The 19716-nt window shown below is 33.6% G+C and overlaps 4 protein-coding genes across 7 annotated transcripts in view; 1 reads left to right on the top strand and 3 right to left on the bottom strand.

The window, feature by feature from the left end:
* LOC137918449 (uncharacterized) overlaps window positions 1-19716 on the bottom strand; it is a 179984-nt gene that overhangs the window by 31071 nt on the left and 129197 nt on the right. The gene's annotated exons all lie outside the window — the stretch shown is intronic.
* On the top strand, window positions 605-12897 carry Rrp6 (exosome component Rrp6). Of its 3 annotated transcripts, none has more exons than XM_068761111.1 (14): window positions 607-764; window positions 2010-2191; window positions 2715-2889; window positions 3181-3353; window positions 3763-3980; window positions 6296-6414; window positions 6571-6734; window positions 8873-9056; window positions 9715-9863; window positions 10314-10452; window positions 11114-11241; window positions 11450-11567; window positions 12080-12157; window positions 12432-12897. In XM_068761111.1, exons 1-14 carry the CDS (start codon window positions 702-704, stop codon window positions 12870-12872), a joined length of 2331 nt encoding a protein of 776 aa, XP_068617212.1. In that variant the 5' UTR covers window positions 607-701; the 3' UTR covers window positions 12873-12897. The 3 variants fall into 3 exon arrangements, with proteins under 3 accessions (XP_068617220.1, XP_068617212.1, XP_068617228.1); XM_068761127.1 differs by having other exon boundaries at window positions 608-764; window positions 2820-2889; XM_068761119.1 differs by lacking the exon at window positions 12080-12157 and having other exon boundaries at window positions 605-764.
* On the bottom strand, window positions 12992-14722 carry LOC137918410 (uncharacterized). Its single transcript, XM_068761214.1, has 4 exons — window positions 14294-14722; window positions 13919-14050; window positions 13489-13644; window positions 12992-13414 (listed from the first exon to the last, which is right to left on the bottom strand). The coding sequence occupies exons 1-4, from the start codon at window positions 14720-14722 to the stop codon at window positions 13073-13075; spliced, it is 1059 nt and encodes a 352-aa protein (XP_068617315.1). The 3' UTR covers window positions 12992-13072.
* Ddr (discoidin domain-containing receptor 2) overlaps window positions 15861-19716 on the bottom strand; it is a 36015-nt gene continuing 32159 nt past the window's right edge. For both annotated transcript variants that reach the window (XM_068777926.1, XM_068777933.1), the window contains exon 14: window positions 15861-19525. In XM_068777926.1, the coding sequence (XP_068634027.1) occupies window positions 19334-19525 (192 nt within the window). In that variant the 3' untranslated portion in view covers window positions 15861-19333. The remainder of the gene's footprint in view (window positions 19526-19716) is intronic.

Below are 19716 nucleotides of genomic sequence, written 5' to 3'. Positions count from 1 at the left end.
GATAACTCTTTTTTTATAAGAAATGTGAACAATGCCTTATAACAAACCATTATCATTTTCCTATCGTTAACAAAACCTAAAAATTAATTTAATTTTTATTAATACCACTTACAAAAATGAAATGTAAATAAAATTATTTCTACCAATTTAATGCTTTTAAATCATATTGTAAGAGTGTACACTCTTTCTTATTATACAATTTTAATTAGATTTTTAACCTGTGTTTTGAAGCACTGCGAATTTTATAGAAATGAATAATGTAATATACATACATAAATATGAACATGGAAAAGAACACTGTAAATTTTATTATTATTAGTAGATTAGTAAAAACTTAGAAAACGATAGAGCACATATTCTTGCCAAATTTTGGATAATATAGAATAAAATATCTGATACTGGTATTTTATTTAAATTTTACTTAAGTCCAAAAATACTGTTCGTTTAATGTTCTATCAGCTTATGAATATTATTCTTGCACCCTTCTTTAAAATTGCCGTTGAGAAAGAGTAGTGCCAAATATAATAGAATGAAAGTCAAATGTCATTCATTCACAATTCATTCATTTTTCTGTCTGTTACATTGACTCTGTGGGCTGTGAATTCAAATCAAGTGAATTTGCTCATTCTTTCCGTTCCTCGTACGCGTCTGGAGATCGTACACTACTTGCTATTCAAAATATTACAAAATAGATTAACAGGATGAAGTCTTCACTAAATCCAGAAGCTCCCGAATTTCACCCAAATTTAACATCTGTGTCACAGGTAAGTGATTCATTTCCCGGTTCCTTCGGTTGTCATTATAAGCACGTGTATTATATCAGTTATTTTACCTATATTTCTACCTACTTCATAAAACATAGTAGGTAAAACTTAGCATGCTATTGACCTTGATGAACTTTATTGAATACCTTAAACAAAAACTAAATAAATCACAAAATGGTAATTGGGTTCATGAAAATAGAAAACAACCCGTTACCGTTGCTACTGCGTAGCACACAGGTTCTGGATTTATTACTGGTCAATCATTACAACAATTGTCCTAATAAAAGAAAGAATCCGGGAACAATTGCTACTAACAAAATTGTTATAGTACTAGAGAGAGCAAGAAGACTTAAAAAATCGTTGTGGCAGTAGTATAAATTTCAGTTTTTCTTAACTATCTGATGAAATATTATATGAAACTCGGATTATATTGGTAAATAGAAAGAGATATATGCATAAGTTATATGAGTTAAAAATGCTCACAGAATAAAATTGCGTAATGGAAAAACGAAATTTTAAAATTTTATGTTTGAGCCATCTTTTTCCACAAAACTGTGATGTCTCTTGTACATGATTAAATTAATATATATATACTATATAACATTAATTAGTACATACACATTAACCCTTTGCTATCTGATATCAAGTTTGACTCGGCACCGCCTTTTATCTTAAGACATCCAATTTTGAGTGTGGTTCAACAACCTTTTTCATCCTACCGCTATGTTGAATGTGATTCAGCAGCGCTTTGTGATGTTCTGCATCCCATATAATATTTCGCTACTGAGACAGTAAACTTAATAAAAATACCTATAGAAAGTCTAATGCAGGCCATGCATCTTGACCTTCAAGCTTTGGTTTTAGTCTCCTCAATCGGACCAAATTTTTCATTTTTACAATAGATTTTTTTTGTTCCAATGGGAATATGGCTAAGAATGGTTTCTTAAATAAATTTCCAATTTTATTTTATATATCCACTACTTTATAATGTACTTTATATGTATGTTATGTTAGTAGTGTCTTAAATGTTTCCCAAAATAAATACCAACAAGCAGATAAGCCACTGGTGAAATCTGTGCAAGCATCATGAAATGAAACGGTGAAGCCTACGGTGAAGATATAAACATTTACAAAAACTTTTGTTTCCTATTCTTTTAATACTCTTTCATGATTACATTACAAACTTCTTTTAGTTAAAAGCTAATATTATAGACTATTTAAAAATTTGTTATATATTTTTTACAGGATGGTTATAGATCTATAGGTAAATCAGTAAAAACTTCCAACCAATTTCCTGCTGGATCATCACTAGATATATGTAAAACTTCTACTGAATACATTTGTGTTACTTCCAAGTTACGAGAAAATGTTGTTAACCAATCAAATGGGATCATAACAACAGAACTTCCAAATACAAAATTGCAAATGTAAGTACTATCTTCATCATGCTTACTTTCATCACCATTAAATATGTGCATTTTTATTATTTCAATTATTTTTAATTATTAATTTATGTTGTTAAAAAAGGAGACACTTATTGCAGATAGATGATTTCATAATTAACTTGTACTGCCTTGATGATAAAGAAATTCATGTGTTGTTGCACCTGGTTTTTGCAAGTTTTAAGTATAGTTAGATGATTTTGAAAGTAGAAAACAGCAGCTAAGTAATTTTTTTAATTGTGTAAATCTGTTGATACTGATAAACATTTATAATTTGAATATGAAAATATGAAGACTTTTAATATAATTATGCAGTTAATGCCAATATTTAGTTACATAATAAACATATTGAATCAAATTAAATTAGAAATAGAACATGTGTTATATTTAAAAGTGTTTATAAATATAGGACCAAGAATTGCATTAATTTTTACATAGGCTTCATCATCAAAAATGAATTATTTTATTACGTTTTTTTTCCACTTGATAACTTTAACAATGACTTTAGAAATGACAATCAATGCAATGCGGAAAAAATTATCGATGTGAATGACAGTATTTTGGACAGAATTAATATTAACATTGATTCCATATGTCATGAAAACGAACCTAGCGGTGAAAATGCAGGTGACGAAAATGGTGGCTCTCTTTCTGAATGGAATGAATCACCAGAAAATGCACAGGTTTGAAATACCAAATTTATGTAATTAGTTTTGTTAATTAAATCATAACTTAGTGTAAATACAAACAAGGCATTAGTTTTGGAAATCCAAGGTATGATAAGTTATATTAGTTAAAAATGAATAAAACTGATATGACAATCCATCAAACATAAATTTTTAGTAATATTCCTCTGATGGTTATAATTTTAGATATCCACCATTCCTCTAGTATACATATTCTGCTTGTAAAATAAATATTTGAGGTGTTCATAAAAAATTCAGTAGAATTAAAGAATATTTTTATATTTTTAGGCATCATCTTCAACATCAATTGATTCTCAGAACATCCCTCGTCCACAAATTTCTTTTAAAGATCCTGTTGATAATTCTGAAAGTTTATGGGTACCAAAAATATCTGATAAGCCTAACAACATTCTACCTCTTGCACTTAATATTCTTTATAATAAACAAGGCGAACCTATTGGGTAAGTTATATTGTCATTAATTTTTGAACAAATGATATAAATAAGTAGCCTGGTGCCCCAAAAGATAAAAATAAGCATTATTTAGGGGTTAAATTTTCATCACACATGTAAATGAAGTTATAAACATGATATAACATAAAACATTTATTTTCAATTAGTAAAAACATTTTTTTTTTATTTTTGACATATGCCTACAAAATATGGTTTTAAGTCTAGTGTTTCTTTGTTTCCTTTGAATACAATTAAAAATTTAAATTTATTTATAAATATAAATAAATGAGCTTTTTGGAAAAATGAGATTGTTTAAATAATATTCATCAAGAAAATTTAAATATGGTTGCAATATTATATAAGTTTTGTTGCATGCCTAAAACAGTTACATAAAATAAATTATTTTGTACAATTACAGGTATCGCCATCCATATAAAGTAGAATTAAAATTGTATCATCCACCGGCTAAATTTATAGAACCAGACACCGATATATTCCCTTACCCGCAACCACTGGAAAAAACGCCACTTACCTATATAACCACAGAGGAGCAGGTAGACAGCCTAGTTAAGCACCTGAGTGAAGTGGATGAGCTCGCAGTTGATGTGGAGCATCATTCATACAGAACTTTTCAAGGTATGTAATTTGAAAATTAAAGTTATTGTTCAGAATAAATAGGATGCCATAGTGTTTATATTAGGGAAGATTTGTAAGACAATTTATTTCTGGAGATAAGAAAAGGAAATCGGCAATAATTTATCATGAATCTAACCATAGTGAATCCTTCACAAGCACCTCTCCATTGTTTTTAATATCAAAACTAATTATCCTTTACATCTGGGACTACATTTTAGATTACAAAAATGGTACTTAATACATTTTATATCTAACTGTATCTATAATATAGGCATCATTTTCTTGACTTGCGAAAATAAACTATTATTTAGCACTGCAACTTAGCAGTATATTTTTTTAAGTTTTTGTTGTAAATGTTGATTTAAATTTTAACAATGATTTAATACAACGGGATTACATTGTATTTTTGCAGCAGTCACCTTAACCACTCAACATTTAGTATATAATGACTATGGATCATCTTTGCAAAGTCCTTGTAGTAAACCACCAATTTGATTAATAGGCTATTCAGCAACATCTTTCTTATACTATCATCATGAGGCAAGAAATATATTGCACTTTTACAACTTAGAAACATAGTTATGTTTTTAAGTTTTAAATAATAATGATTACTGAACATAAACTGGATTATACTGTGATTGAAAATTGTCAAATCTATTTTGTTTTCCTTGTGATTAATAAACACAATTCTCCTTTCTTTATTTTTATTCATTGCTCTTGCTAATTAATTTTAGTATTCTATTTATGGTCATTAGTAATTTTTTTGTGACATAACATGCAAATGTGTTGCTTATATGACATTCACATATATAGAAGCAATAATACCTTATTAGCAGAGACCATGCATCACACTGTATCTTTTGAAAAAAATAGTAATTTGTATGATCTTTACATTTCAATGCCAAGGATTTTAACAAAAAAGACAGGTTTTATCAAGTATTTGATTTAGTAGGTGTTATTATTTTGTAAATTGATGTAAGACAATAAATAATAAAAGGCGAAAAATATATGTAAGCCTTATGATGGATATCACACATCATCTGTGCATTCAGTATGGCTTCCACGCCCATATTCAGTATTAACAAGCTCAACCAATATGCTTCCGTTCACTTCTCTTGCTCTGTAATGGTGCCTAAGTGTTCAATCTATAAGAGCGATCTATTTTTAACATTTGAATTGGTTGATTGTAGAAAATGATGCAATCCACGGCAAAATGTAACATGTACACGTGCTTATGTACTCCTTTTAGTTATTAATTTGTTTTAAAGTTTTAATCAAAAACCTATGTGATAATGCTGTAGCAATAAATTTTATTTGTAGCGAAATTATGATATTTTTTTCATTTGCAATTATCCTAATGAATTATTTTACTGCTGGCGAAAGTTGATTGTACCAAAATATTGTCCATGTTGGCGATTTACAATATCTTACTAACATTCCTAATGACATTTCTGAACTGTTCACTAACTGTTTATGGTATATGTAAAAAAATTCGAAATAAATGTTCAACTAACATGAAAAATAATAACTAAAAATATTTATGCCAAAGTAATTAATTGTTAAATCATAATGTGTGTTCTTAGAGTTAGTTATTAACTGTCGTAGTGTGTTTGGCTTTGCACTTTCATATAACTTTTTAAATAAATTTAGTGAGATTGATTAACCTCTTGCACTCTAAGTCTCACTCACCATGCAGCTTATTGCTCGAGAATGTCGCTCACCACTTCGTTCGCTGCGGTAAATTTATGCGCGGCGGTAATTGTTTACGTTTTGTTATTTCGACACGGGTTCCTACACTGTGTAGGAAGTGAAGTGTAAAAGGATATCCCTTCAAATGCAGATAAAACTTTCTTATCTGAAATTAGTACACAACCTTGAACCTGATTTCGTTAAAGGTCTTAGGTCTCAATTAACATGAAATGTTGTAATGAAATAAGCTCGAGTGAAGATTAATTTAATTTAGAGTCGCTACTACAAAAGAAAATAATACGTATACATACAGTAATTTGAACAATATAAGTAAACAGAGTAAGAAAAGTGTCCTGAACAGCGAGGCGTACATCTCGGCAATTCTTTCATAAAATATCATGTAAAAAAAATTACAAAGACTAATGTTTAAGAAATTATGTTTGTAAAGATGACAAGATACATTAAATATTACAATATAAAAGCCTTGTGTGTTTAACTGTTTCACATTGGAGTTAGTAAATTCATCAAGAGTGTTCCGAGTTGCTGTTTGGTCTATGCAGAAACGTCGAGTGCAAAGGGTGAATAAAATCAAGTTGTACCAATAAAAGTCTTGTTTTACTTTTCAGGTATAACCTGCTTAATACAGATTTCAACAATTAAAGGGGACTTCGTTATCGATGCACTGGCTGTAAGGGAACACATCCATAAGTTTAATTTGTCATTCACAGATCCCAGGAAAGTCAAAGTTAGTATGAAATGTTTGCACATTGCTTACCTAAAATATGACATTTCCTTTATAAATTCATATGTATTAAACATTTTTTACTTTATTGATCCAGGACTTCTAATCTTAATTTTTCATTTAACACATGCAAAATAATTAATACAAAATATATTTTAGATTCTCCATGGTGCAAAAATGGATATTTTATGGTTGCAAAGAGATTTTGGCGTTTACATAGTTGGGTTATTCGATACTTACTATGCGGCCCAAACATTGAAACTGTCCAATCTTTCACTTAAATATCTATTAAAGCATTATTGCGAAGTCGAAGTTGATAAAAGGTGAGGGATTAGTAATAATCACTATTTTTAAAATCGGGATCGGTAAGTAATGTCGTTTCTGTCGACATATTTTACAGAAAAACCGATTGATCTTTACCGCTCAGACATTGAAAATTTGTAAACTAGATGACAAAAGATTATTGGTAATGAAGGTGAATATATTATTGATTAGAAGTAAAAACTTGTTAAAAGTAAAATCGTGTGAATTTAACTTAAGACAGCGAGCGACATTACTTTCCGGTCTCCCTAATAACAGGTTGTCAAATATCTCCCTTCCGCTTTTTTGCTCTTTATTCAATGCTTTATAAAAAGTGTTACAGTGATCGGATTTAGTTCAAATATGCGCCGTTTTGTTCGATAATCTGTTTCCATCTAGACGGCAACTTCATAATACCTCCCTCGTAGAAGCCCCCCTCCTTATTTGCGAAGAACTCGGACAGCCACTTCACAAACCTCTTTTGAGTTCAACTTTACACCACCAAGGGCGTTCGCCATGGACAGGAACAGGTGGTAATCACTTGGCGCTATGTCCAGGCTATATGGTGGATGTGATAAAACCTCCCATCCGAGCTCCCGTAGCTTCTGACGCGACATCAACGAAGTGTGTGGTCTGGCGTTGTCCTGGTGGAACACTACACCCTTCCTGTTGGCCAATTCTGGACGCTTCTGGTCGATCGCCTGCTTCAAGCGGTCCAGTTGTTCGCAGTAGATGGTAGAATTAAGCGTCTGGCCATATGGGAGCAGCTCATAGTGGATGATTCCCTTCCAATCCCACCAAACACACAGCAAAACCTTTCTGGCCGTCAATCCCGGCTTGGCCACTGTTTGGGACGATTTATCGGCCTTCGACCACGACCGTTTTCGCTTGATATTGTCGTATGTGATCCATTTTTCGTCGCCAGTCACCATCCGCTTCAAGAATGGGTCGAGTTCGTTCCGTTTCAGCAGCATATCGCAGGCGTTGATTCGGTCCAGAAGGTTTTTTTGCGTCAAATCATGCGGCATAAAATGGTTTGGTGACTAACTCCCATCTCCTGGGCGATGTCACGAGATGCCACATGCCGGTCTAACTCGATGTAGTCCATGATTTGATCGGTATTTGTCGTCACAGGTCTTCTGCCGGCTGGCTTATCCATGGTGTCGTTTTCGCCGGCTCTGAATCGTCGAAACCATTCCTTCGCGGTTCGAAGTGATAGAGTACCATCCCCCAAAACACCATTAATCTCACGGAACATTTCTCTAGCGGATTTGCCTTTAACGAAGGAAAACTTTAAAATAGCGCGAATTTCGGCGTTAGTGAACTCCATGTTTACACGTCTATAACTGTTGAACGCAATATCCAAACTAATCATGCATAGCGTCGTTTTGTAGGTTATGTCAAGACCTTTTAAATTATGTATAGTATTGCCAGATACGAGCTCTGTAGCGCTTTGTACATAGCCGCGAAATTCAAAAGACAAAAAGGCGGAAGGGAGATATTTGACAACCTTTTATATGTGACATTACACTACAATACAAAGATTTTTAATATATCATTTCATACTTTATATATATTATTAAAGCAAGGATAATAAACCAAATGAATAAGCTTCCATTAGTTCTAAATATGTAAATACTGTCATGAGTACACATTGTTTCTAGCCTTTAATCTTTGCTATTGAACCTGTGGCACTGTGGTGGCCTAGTGTTCGAGACTATGATTCTAAAATCATAAGTCGATGTTTACAAATCATACGTCAGCCGGTACACATCCACTGCAAGGCATAAGCCTCTCCCAAATGTCGCCACGGTAACGGGACTTCAACAGTCCATATAATGACTTCTGGCAACCGTCTAATAATACATTCTAAAACAAAATGTTAAAGACATTAGAGATTATACTACTCAACAAAAATCAGGTCTCAATCTGAATGGAACCTTGTCTTTACAGCAAGGACAGTGTATAAAGTTAATAACCACACTATTATATTTTAGCACATATGTTTTAAGGAATCCTTTCTTTGTATTCTGCAATTACATTTCTCTATTAGCTATTTCATTCACTTTTCTAGCTCTTATAACACTGACAATCAAACATCGTATGTTGTGCCCCAGTCAAAAATTATTTAAATGACAGTATAATTTGAACTACATTTCAGATTCCAATTAGCAGACTGGCGCATTCGGCCTTTGCCTGAAGAGATGATAAATTATGCCCGCAGTGATACCCACTATCTACTATACATCTGGCGAAAAATGAAAAGTGACCTTTTGAAAGCAGATGGTGGGCAACCACAACTTTTGCTGTCTGTATTCCAACAGAGCAAACGTGTCTGTGGAACTGTAAGTACAATATTTTGAACAAATTTCTGTGCAATACTAATTCATATACTAAGCTCACATGTATAGGTTTATTATCTCAATTTATTATATAATTTTTTAAATTGTGGAAAGAGAGACACGACAGAGAAAATCAGCACAGAATATAGACTACTATGAAATATAGACATGTCAAAAAGTTACTTGATATGTAAAATAGCAGTCTACCAGAATCTTTTTGTTATAAACAATTTCTTTGTTAAATGTGTGTGTGTAGACTCTGCGGGCCCTGTTCTTAGCTCTGGCTGTTCCCATGCACACAAATAATGTTTGGGGAACAATTGTGCTTTACCGTTAATATTACAGTCTCATTAGTACTAATTCAATACATTATAATAGTTGCTTTACTATATATTTATATATAGTAAAGCAATAGATTTAGATCATTTTAAATTTAATTATTATTTTTGGTATTTATTTCAATTATTAGCATTATAACATTTTCCCAAACAGAAGATCCAATCAGAAGAGCAATACTCAACTTACTCTCTGGACTGACTCAAATAACCCTTATATATTGTTGTAATATTATGGTGAAAAAGAAGATAATAATGCCATACTTCAAAGTTTGTTACCGACCACCATAACTGTTGTGTATTAAGACTTTCCCATTACTTTGCAGACTTACAACAAGCAAGTTGTCCATGAAAACAGTCACTTAGACCTCTACATACGTTCCAAGAAATCTTTTAATTCTCGACAAATGGCTGCTCTCAAACTTCTTTACAAATGGCGTGACACACATGCTCGAGAATTAGATGAGAGTATTATGTGAGTATTACTAGGTAGACCAGTCACATAGTTAAGGTCGCGGGATGTCGCTAGAGGGGAGCAGCGCAAGACCAGTCATCACGGCGAACTTTGGGGGAAGCCTATCCTTTGCGGCGGGCTGATATGATGGTGATTATTGTGAGTTCAAAGAGCAATAAAACTTTAAGAATGTTTATGGTGGTAGCCTGTCTTAGGAAAAAAATATATATTTTGGATTGTTCTAAGCCACCGTGTACTTGATGTTACCAGTTTATAATTTTTTCCACTTATTTAACTATAACGATAAAAGATAATTATTGTAGGCTCATTTCAATCTATTGTTTTTATGCTCATATCCCTTTTTATGCACATTTTATTGCTAAGATTTATTACTTTTTCCAATTACTGGCTTTGTATAATAATCGAAGTTTGTTTAAAAGTTTAGTAGTATCTTTATATTATATTTTTTAGTTATCTGCTTCCAAACCACATGATGTTGTCTCTGGCAGAGACACTTCCACGTGAAGTACAAGGCGTCCTTGCCATCTGCACTCCATTACCTTCATTTGTCAAGCAGAATGTTCTTGAATTGCACAAGATGTTACTTTCGGTAAGATATATGCGTTTTACTAAATACCTGCCGTTCGTAAATCTCGCTCGGAATCGATGTTGGGTTGTACATCACATAGTCTGCCAACCCTGATCATTCTATATAGAAAAATTGCCTGAGTTTCAGCGTAATTTTTCCCAGCGCTAACGCGTTCTGAATAGGTATTAATTATTATAATAGTTACCGTAGTAATTTTAACCAGGTAATAGCAATCAAGCAAATGGTGGTTCAGTCCTTTTGGGCATCATTGTGTTTATTCAAACTAACCAACTATTATCTAACCAATTATTATCAACAAGTGACAGCCTAAGCCAAGGTAGTGTCATAGTCTTGAGCCTAGTCACACCATGGAGTGTCCTAATAAGTAATCAAAGAGCTTTGGCGGTCTCCGAGTCCAATGAAATCATTGTTCGTAGTGGCCTGAGCCAAGCTTCCCACGGGAGCGCGAATATGCGCCCTGCCCCCACGAAAAGCAGACTCTTGGGCCACTGTTCAAGCCAAGTTAATTAAATATTTAAACTCAGTTTCTAATTTACTATAATTGTAACTGGAATTCTCTAAATCATTACCATTTTTCAAATGTTTAATATTAAATGGAAATATAATTTGTCACATTTAAACTTTGGTAAAATTTTTACACAAACATTTGCTTATATTTCAGTGTCGTGAGTTGCCCATTGAACCACAGCTTTATCAAATGCCACAGAGTATTAGTAACATGGCCAACTTGATGAATGAGTCACAGTTTTCTTGTGATGTGCATGACTTATCATGTCATCCAGAATACAGGTAGAGATATTTTTTTTAATCAAGGTTCTATTAATTGAAATAAGTTAAAACTATGTTTATCCTTTGAGTTAAGACTTAAGTTTTTTTTCGGCCTAGTTAAGTTTACAATAGTTATTGTTAAAATAATGTAATTGTTTATAGCGAAGGTATAATATAAGTATACTAGTTTGGTTCATATTTATAATATGGATTAATTTTTTATTTCCAGTGACGATCAACCTGTCGATTTGGATAGAAATGTTGAAAACATTGAGAATTGCAGCGAATTTGGGCCAAACATTCAAGCATTTAAAGCAAAATCTGATAGAGAGCTTAATAACACTGTGGTAAATATTTTAATGCTTGTAACAACTCATCTGTGGAACCATTACTAATTTTTATCCACTAGAATAAATATTCTTTTATCGTCAATCTTAAATTCAGATGCACTTTAGGTACAAAAGTCATATATAGGTCTCTCAGCTTCTTTTAATACTAAATGACAATAGTATTGTCTAAAATTTTCGAAAAATGTCTCTCTTTACTAGAATTACTTCTTGTGGCCTAAGTTTTCTTCATAGTAGAATAAATATTATGTGCAATGATCATGGAGGCAAACAAACCACTTTATCAATTATTACATATTATATCAAAATGTACAAATAAAATTTTAAATAACATGAAAATTGTTTCATGATCTGATATAAATGCCCCGGAATAAGATCGCTGGCAGATATTACACTTCTAAAATAGTGCTACTAGTCCTTATCCATTAACATGTCTAATGTATCAACCATCATCACATCAACCATCCAAGCAACTTCTTAAAAATGTAATAATTGAACGTTATGACTTACAGGTATCCAATTTGAATGTTGAAGCCAAGTTATTCATTCCACCTTTTGATAGATATAGAAAATATCGCACCCTTGCTCAGGTAACTTTTATTTAGTGGCAAGGCATGTAGTGTATTGGCATGACAGTCAATAACCCTTTTTGGTAATGGTGTCCATAATTGTGCAGTGCTATAAAGACTGGGGCTTAATTAAAATAGATCACAATTGCGTTTGCTTATTGCACATATGCTTGATAACTAGAGTGGCGGTTCCTGTCGTATCCACTTAAACGACCTGTTTAAGAGGAAACTGTCATTGAAAAAATGACATAACCTAGCATTTAAAGGTTTTATAACACCATTATTGCTTTTTTAGATTGAGGAGATTAAGGAGTTTAAGGAGAAAGAAGCTAAAATTACAGCCATCGGAAAAGGAAACGAATTCATTAAAACTGAGGTGCTAGTGAAAATGAAAGAAGTAAAATCCGTGGCTGAACCTAGAAATAAAGTGGATAACCAAATTAAAGAAGCACCAAATGAAGCCAAAAATAGTGGTGATGGTTGTTCACAGAAACCTGCACAATATATTAAGAATAGGTCAGCTCATAAGAAAAACGTAAAGCTACCCTCAACTTCAAAGGATGATAAAAATGAACCGAAGCCTAAAAATAATGATAAGCTAAATAAGTCGAAGAACAAACCAGAGACCAAAAACGAGTCGTACTTTAATTACAAAAATGTTAACTATAAGAAGTTCAACAATGAAAATGAACAGAAAACGCCCAAGCAAACAAAAAATAAGAATAAAAAAAAATAAGTAAACTTAGTGATTTAATAGTTGATTTAAGTAACAAATAAATAAAATTATTAATATTAAAAATAATCTTTTGTCTTTGCTGTATTGATTTTATTTATTTCCTTTATAAAGCAGGCAGCAGAGTATAGCTGAGGAGATTTTTTACAAAATCATTTGCAAATAATCCCCACAGCTCGAAACCTTGCATGCACAAAACATAATTATTCCGATACATCTTCTGATATATCTTCCCGTACTTTAATTTTGTTCTTTACTGATCTTCGATTGGTATATGCAGAATCGTTATGTTCTTTAACAATACCTTTACCTTCTGTATTTTTACTTTTAGGTCTCGAATGGAATTTCTTTGCTCTTTGATTAGTTGATTCTGGGTCTCTTGCTTTTAACAATTTTTTACCCCTATGTACTGTCCGAGGGTGAGGTTCCGTTGCAGACACTGCTTTGTTTTCATCATCTGCTTGTATTTCTCTTTTTAAGGCACTTTTAAAAGTCTGTCCGCGTGTAGGTTCGTGGAGGGAAAATGTAATTCTATCATGGTGAATCTGAAATGATAACATTACTAATGATTTACCGCTGTAAATATATATATGCAATAATTTGTAGCAATATTATATACCCTATATTCAATAGTAATGAAGCATTCTTCTTCATCTTCACAAATAAGCGAATTGACGTCGGCAGGTTTCGCTGCGTTTGCAGGGCGACGTCCAACGCGGTAAAATCTCCACAATGAGCGAATCCGCGGACCGCAAGCTCGGACTATTTCGCTCACCTACAGATAATAAATGTTACATTACAAAATAAAGTCGATGTAATAGTTTTGCAAGGTTAATTACTTATTATTATTCTGTCGACTTCGAAGCTATTACAATAATTTTTTTTAATAACCAAAAATTAATAATTATTAATAAAGGTATAAGGATTTAAACTAACATGTCTTGCAAAACGATGAGATACATATATATACTAAATCTCAATCCCACGTATTCAGCGTAAACATGTAAATTTGAAAAGAAACTTCCTTTTCGAATTGGTGTAAAAATTACCTTCATTTGCTCACCGCCATCGCACATTCCATTACCATGGGGCTCTATTCCAAAGCTGTTGATACAAGCACGATCTTCTGGCAGCAATGAATCGATTTGAAATGCGCATTTCGGTACTCCTTCTGTACGCTCCTGCAATACCATAAAACTTAAAGCTACTTTGATATAAGTATTTGCTTGTGTTCATAATGACTTGTATACATTAACAAAATAATGCAATGAATTTGCTGTCAAAATTGGCCATTTGTTTATTATTAAGAATTATGTAACAATCAAATAACTCAAAACCTTTTTATTGTCTACCAAAAACTAAAGATTTTTGAGCTTAATGGCACAATTAACTATTTGACAAATTTAACTGAACTGATCACTTACCCACCCTACTTCATCGCAGTGTTTAGGTTCATCGTAACATATATAATAGTTGGTCGCCTTTGAACCGTCCGTACGTTTCTCTGTTGACCAAGTGTACCAGTTTTCGCCGAATTTGAACATACTATTTATATGAGCTTGGCGATATATCAACGGAAAGATCATTTCATTAGGGTGCAACTGTCGAGTGAATTTCTCTGTAGTGGTAATTTTCTCCTCTTCATATTCCACTGGTTTTTCTTCTAGGTGACGGGAATGTTTTAAAAACGGTAGGAGTGTGACTTCTCTCATTTTAGTACCCCATGACTCTGTTCGAGGCGAGTCCTCTTCATCCACTCTGGAGTCTTCTTGTGCAGAATGTAGGACTACTTTAACTTTGACGGAGAGGGCGCACTGTAGCAAGCACACAATGGTTACGGCACAACGCTTCATTCTCGGAAATATTTTTAAATTGAAGGATCAAAATGAAGTTCGCATTTATGTGGGTGTTTTGCGCTTTAGAGGATGTTGACACTTTGAAGAAATCGATAAGAATAAAGTTTGTAAATAAAGGCTGCATTGAAAACAGCCTGCAAAAAAGTTACCAGCGAGCTGGGAACTTACCTTTTTTATTTAAATCATAGTATTTAAGAATGTTATTTGAAAAAGACTATCTGAAGAAAATAAAAATGACACAAACTGCGATGAATTCCCTAGTTTTCTTCCCTAAGAATAAAACATGTGGTTTTACCTGTATGGAGTGATTATTGTGAGCTTTGTTACGTCTCATATCTATTAGAGACTTATAGTATTGTGGGCGCATACATATATATTTATAAATAATATTACTTCAAGGGAGTTTGAACCCGACCAAGCCCGATCCGGACAGGTGTGTTACAAGCACATCAAGCTAGTTATTTTTGTGTACTCAGCTTTTTTCAAATCGGTCAAAGCTGTTTTGTGGTCAATTTTCAATTCTCCTATGTCGTAACAACTGATATCCAGAATTTGATCGCCCTTTTTTAAATATGCTTTACTCGTAGGTCCATAAATGTTCCTACATTATTTTAGCTAAAATTTTAAGTGTGTCGATTTGTTCGATTGATTCACTGATTTTGACGGAAGGAAAAAAATAGCTCTTAATTAAAATTTTCCAAATTTTTTTAGTTACACTAGATAATGAATATGAATAAGTCAGATATAAATAGTATGTTAGTAAGTAGTAGTAGTCAAAGGGATTTTATTGTTAAGTGTACGAGGGTTGCTTCCTAAACGCCATCCATTTTAGTTCACTGAGGTGGGCTCGAAGCGGCCCACCGGCGACATTAAGGCTCTGCAGGGATTTGTGCGCAGTGCCTCTTGGTTGCGGAAACCAATCTGCTGAGACAAGTAGGAGTTCTTCGTGCGTCCCAATCCGGTAATAGTGCTTGTGCATGCAACCGCTGCAACCTCTAAGCGTCATCAGCGCCCTGCTCGCCCGAGCCGTGGAAACTACACGCTAATGCCACTTGAGTAGCAGTGTATTGTAGTATAATTCACAAAATGGTTTGGTTAGAGAAGGGTTACTTTTTTGTAAATAAGTACACCGAGATCAGATTATTGCTTTTATTTGGATATAAAGATGTAGAGTATAAAATAAAAATACTGCATTTGGTATCAACCTTTTTTCATAAAACTTTGATTATGAAAATTAAGCATTTTGACAATTACATGTTTTACATCTATAAAATAAAATTAAAGCGTATTTCTAGACTAATTATTATTTTTTTATCTAAATAGAGATTGTATAATCATATAGTACAAATAAAAAGCGAGTGAAGTTTGGACCATTGTTAGGAATTAAAGTTTTCCATAGTGCTCAATATTTTACATCAGCCATAAGAATTTGTATTTACAAGATACATTATAATTTCGTTTTAATTTGATATTTCATTTTCATAGCATTAGGGGTAAGAATAGCATCACTAAGGCAGAGAGGGTGTTTTATTGTAAACGATTATTATAAGTGCCTAATTTATTGTATTAACTAACGAGACATCAGCTCGGCCACCATCGCCCACCGTCGCCACGGCCCGACTCTACGCTACAAGATAGACAGTATAATGAGAAAAATAAGGCCTGATCCATAGAAAGTGAACGCGTACTTATCATTATTAAAGTCGTCCTACTTACTAATTAATAAGAGCTCTGTGTCCGTTTACTCTATCTAGCACATTGGTTCCGTCTGTATAACCTAATGAATCGAACATGCCTACGTCGCAAACTTACTTGCTCGCTTAAAACTACGATAAGTGCTAATTTTATTACGTTTTCAAATTTAAGCCGTAGTTTCGGTCCACAACGAAGAGAATTAAATCTAGTGATAATATTTACTATAAGCTTCTGCACCGGCTTCGAACACGTCGGCGATTCTAAATACCTGCAAGTACTACCCACGTTGAAGACAGGCGCGTATCCGCGCGTTATATTGTCGAAATATTTGCCGGATCTAACTCCGACTTAGCAAACTACGGAAAATAGACAAATCTCAACTATTTTATAATACTTCTAAAATTCATTTATAATAATAAATTTTAAATAATTCATTCGATTCAAACGCAATTATCACTAGAATCCTATTTAATAATTTTTCACATAGGTAGGCTAACTTTGAAACGTGTTGTATGAAAATAGGTGACTCGCATGTGGTAACTTTATCAAATAAAGTCGACAAGAGTTACAGATGTGGAGAGGCGTGAAGACCAAACCGCTGTTCATCGTATCTAGCTCACTCGCGGACTCTACGCAGGGGTATGAGTACCTTTTTACATTCAAATCATCCCCATTCGCACACATTGCCAACACGCAGGACCCTGTGATAGCTGTTAAGCTCAGCGTTTTATTGTTATCCGGTCGTTTAGCGACGTACGCCGAAAAAAATATCTTATATAATCAAGACATCAAAATAACGAGCCTCTTAAATAAATTTCAAGATTATCAAATTTCAAGATAGCTTTGTAATCTCAAAGTATTCTAACTACAAGTCAATTGAAACAATCAAGTTCAAAAAACACGCGCTTAGCTGTCGCGTGTTCACTTCGTATCACGCGCTTTTTAAATCGAGAGTAAATCAGTCTGTAAGAGAGATCAGTGTCGCCGGCGTTCAGAGCCAAACGCGGACTCTATTCTTGTCTACGTCGTCAACATCGGGCCTCCCGGAGGCAACGGTTCTCATGTCTACACACAACAACTACCAAGTCAAGGGACAAGCTGAAGTGAAGCGTGAAGGGCGGCGCAGGAGACTCGCTCATATAACTCTTTCCTAAATTCGACATGAAAATACTTTGACACTAAAATCGATAAAAACTTTATTCAAAGATGCGTCCTCGGTTTTAATATCAGCTTTTTCGAAATCTAACCTGTACATAAACTCACTTTGTTATTTATTATAAACATTTGCGTATGTGACAATAACACATGGTTTTTTTTTCTCTAATTATTCGAACTTGATTGCCCTTCACCGTAGAATGTATATATATATATATATATTTGCCGTACATGTGAAAAGTATGAACCCAAAGACGTGTTAAATCTATCATAAGAGATTTTAAAAAATTTACTTGCAAAAGCAAGGTATATAAGTACAATATTATCTATCACACAATTAGAGGAAATTAACTACATTATATATTATTGTTCCTTGCTTGATCTCTCTGTACTATAAGAAAAAGGGGTTACTATTGCATAAATATTAATTTAAATTGACTAATTCCACATTCATATATGAAACAATGTCTTCAATATATCTCTGTTTAATACCGTCACATATATTTATTTTCTAACTGACACTATTATTTGAAATATATATTGGTTTATAGTTGCATGCATAGTTTGTATTGTCAAATATATAATATCTATATTTAATACAGCAACAATAGAAAAGAAATTTATATCTACATTACATATTGTTACTGTGTATAATCACTCATCAAAAGTTCTTACTGTAATATTCTCACGTCAGTTGTAATATTTACGTGCAAAGTTCGATTATGGTTGCTTCCGTTAGGCCGATGTATTTATGAAAAGGTCCGGAGCAAAAGTTGAGTATCCCTCGTCTTCAAAAATAGCGTTCTAGTTACTTCACTTCAGATTGCGATCTCATATACTCTTCTTCTTTTCAGCCAATAGATGCCCACGGAATAGGCCACCCCCCAAAGATCGCTTCGCTACGATGACCGGTCTTACGCTGCCTGCATCCAGCTACTTCTCGCGATCTTAATCACGTCGTCGGTTCACCCAGTGGAGTGCCTACCCGCGCCGCGTCTACCGGCTAGTGGTCGCCACTCAAGCCATCGGTTGCGCTAGCGATATGCCTCGCCCACTGTCACTTCAGACGAGTTATGTTTAGAGCTACGTCGTTGAGTTTGGATTCCATTTCTTATTTCTAATTTGATATCGCAGCGAATCTCCGAGCATAGCCCTCTCCGTTGCTCTTTTAGTGCAGTTGAGCTTTCTTATGAGGCCCATAGTAAGCGACCACGTCTTATATACTCTACGTGACTATAAAAAGAGATACATCATGTAATAAATATTTTATTTAAATTTTGGTTATAAGGCTTATTTTATATTGATATGTTGTTTCCCAAGGATTGTATAAACCTATAATAATGATATTTGGAATGTCTTATATCATAGAAACCATTTTGATGTTACGAATACAATTAAATCACGACGGTTTTAAAATAAGTATCGACTATATTAAGTGAAAATTTTTGTTTTAATACGATATTTTTATAGTCACATTTCGTCAAGAAGAAAAGTATATATATACGAAATTATTCTTGTCAATGGTTAAAATTAATTATAAATTGGTACATTTAGTCTACTGTACTTGATTGACAAGAATATATTGTGAAATGAAATCTTAATGTCATAAAGTTTTCTTTGGATTTAAAATCTGGTAACTTGATCGCAGCTGTTATCTTGTTCGAAGCAACTACAACGCTCGCAATTATCTCAACTTTTGCCCCGGGCAGTTCGTTAATAACCCATGCCCGGATAGACCGGGCACGCGACGCGCCGGGATCACGTGGCCGGGTACCCGAGGCTCTTCCTCTGTAGGAACAGATGCACTTCGACAAACGCAGGCCTTTCCAATTCATCCCGCCGCCAACACTCGCACATCAGTTCGTACAAGTCCCGCGGCATCCCGGGCGATCGATCGATACACTCGAATAATCCGTCGTCAGCTTGAAGATGTGATAAATTTTCCAACACCTGCAAAAACGTGAAATAATCGCGTTTTTTATTTACATGGTTGATACTATTGTGTATACATACTACTATACATACTACTATAATGTATACATCAATCATTGATAAACTTAAATTAAAAAGGACAGCTGTTGAACTTCTGGCCGGCTCTTCACAGCAGATGGCAATCCGACTCGAGGTAACTTACTACTCAT

Source organism: Battus philenor, unplaced genomic scaffold (genome assembly GCF_028537555.1).
Source record: "Battus philenor isolate CCGP_79_NKW_IND1 unplaced genomic scaffold, ilBatPhil1.0.hap1 SCAF_1, whole genome shotgun sequence".
NCBI lineage: Eukaryota > Metazoa > Arthropoda > Insecta > Lepidoptera > Papilionidae > Battus > Battus philenor.
This window is presented reverse-complemented; position numbering and strand designations above follow the sequence as displayed.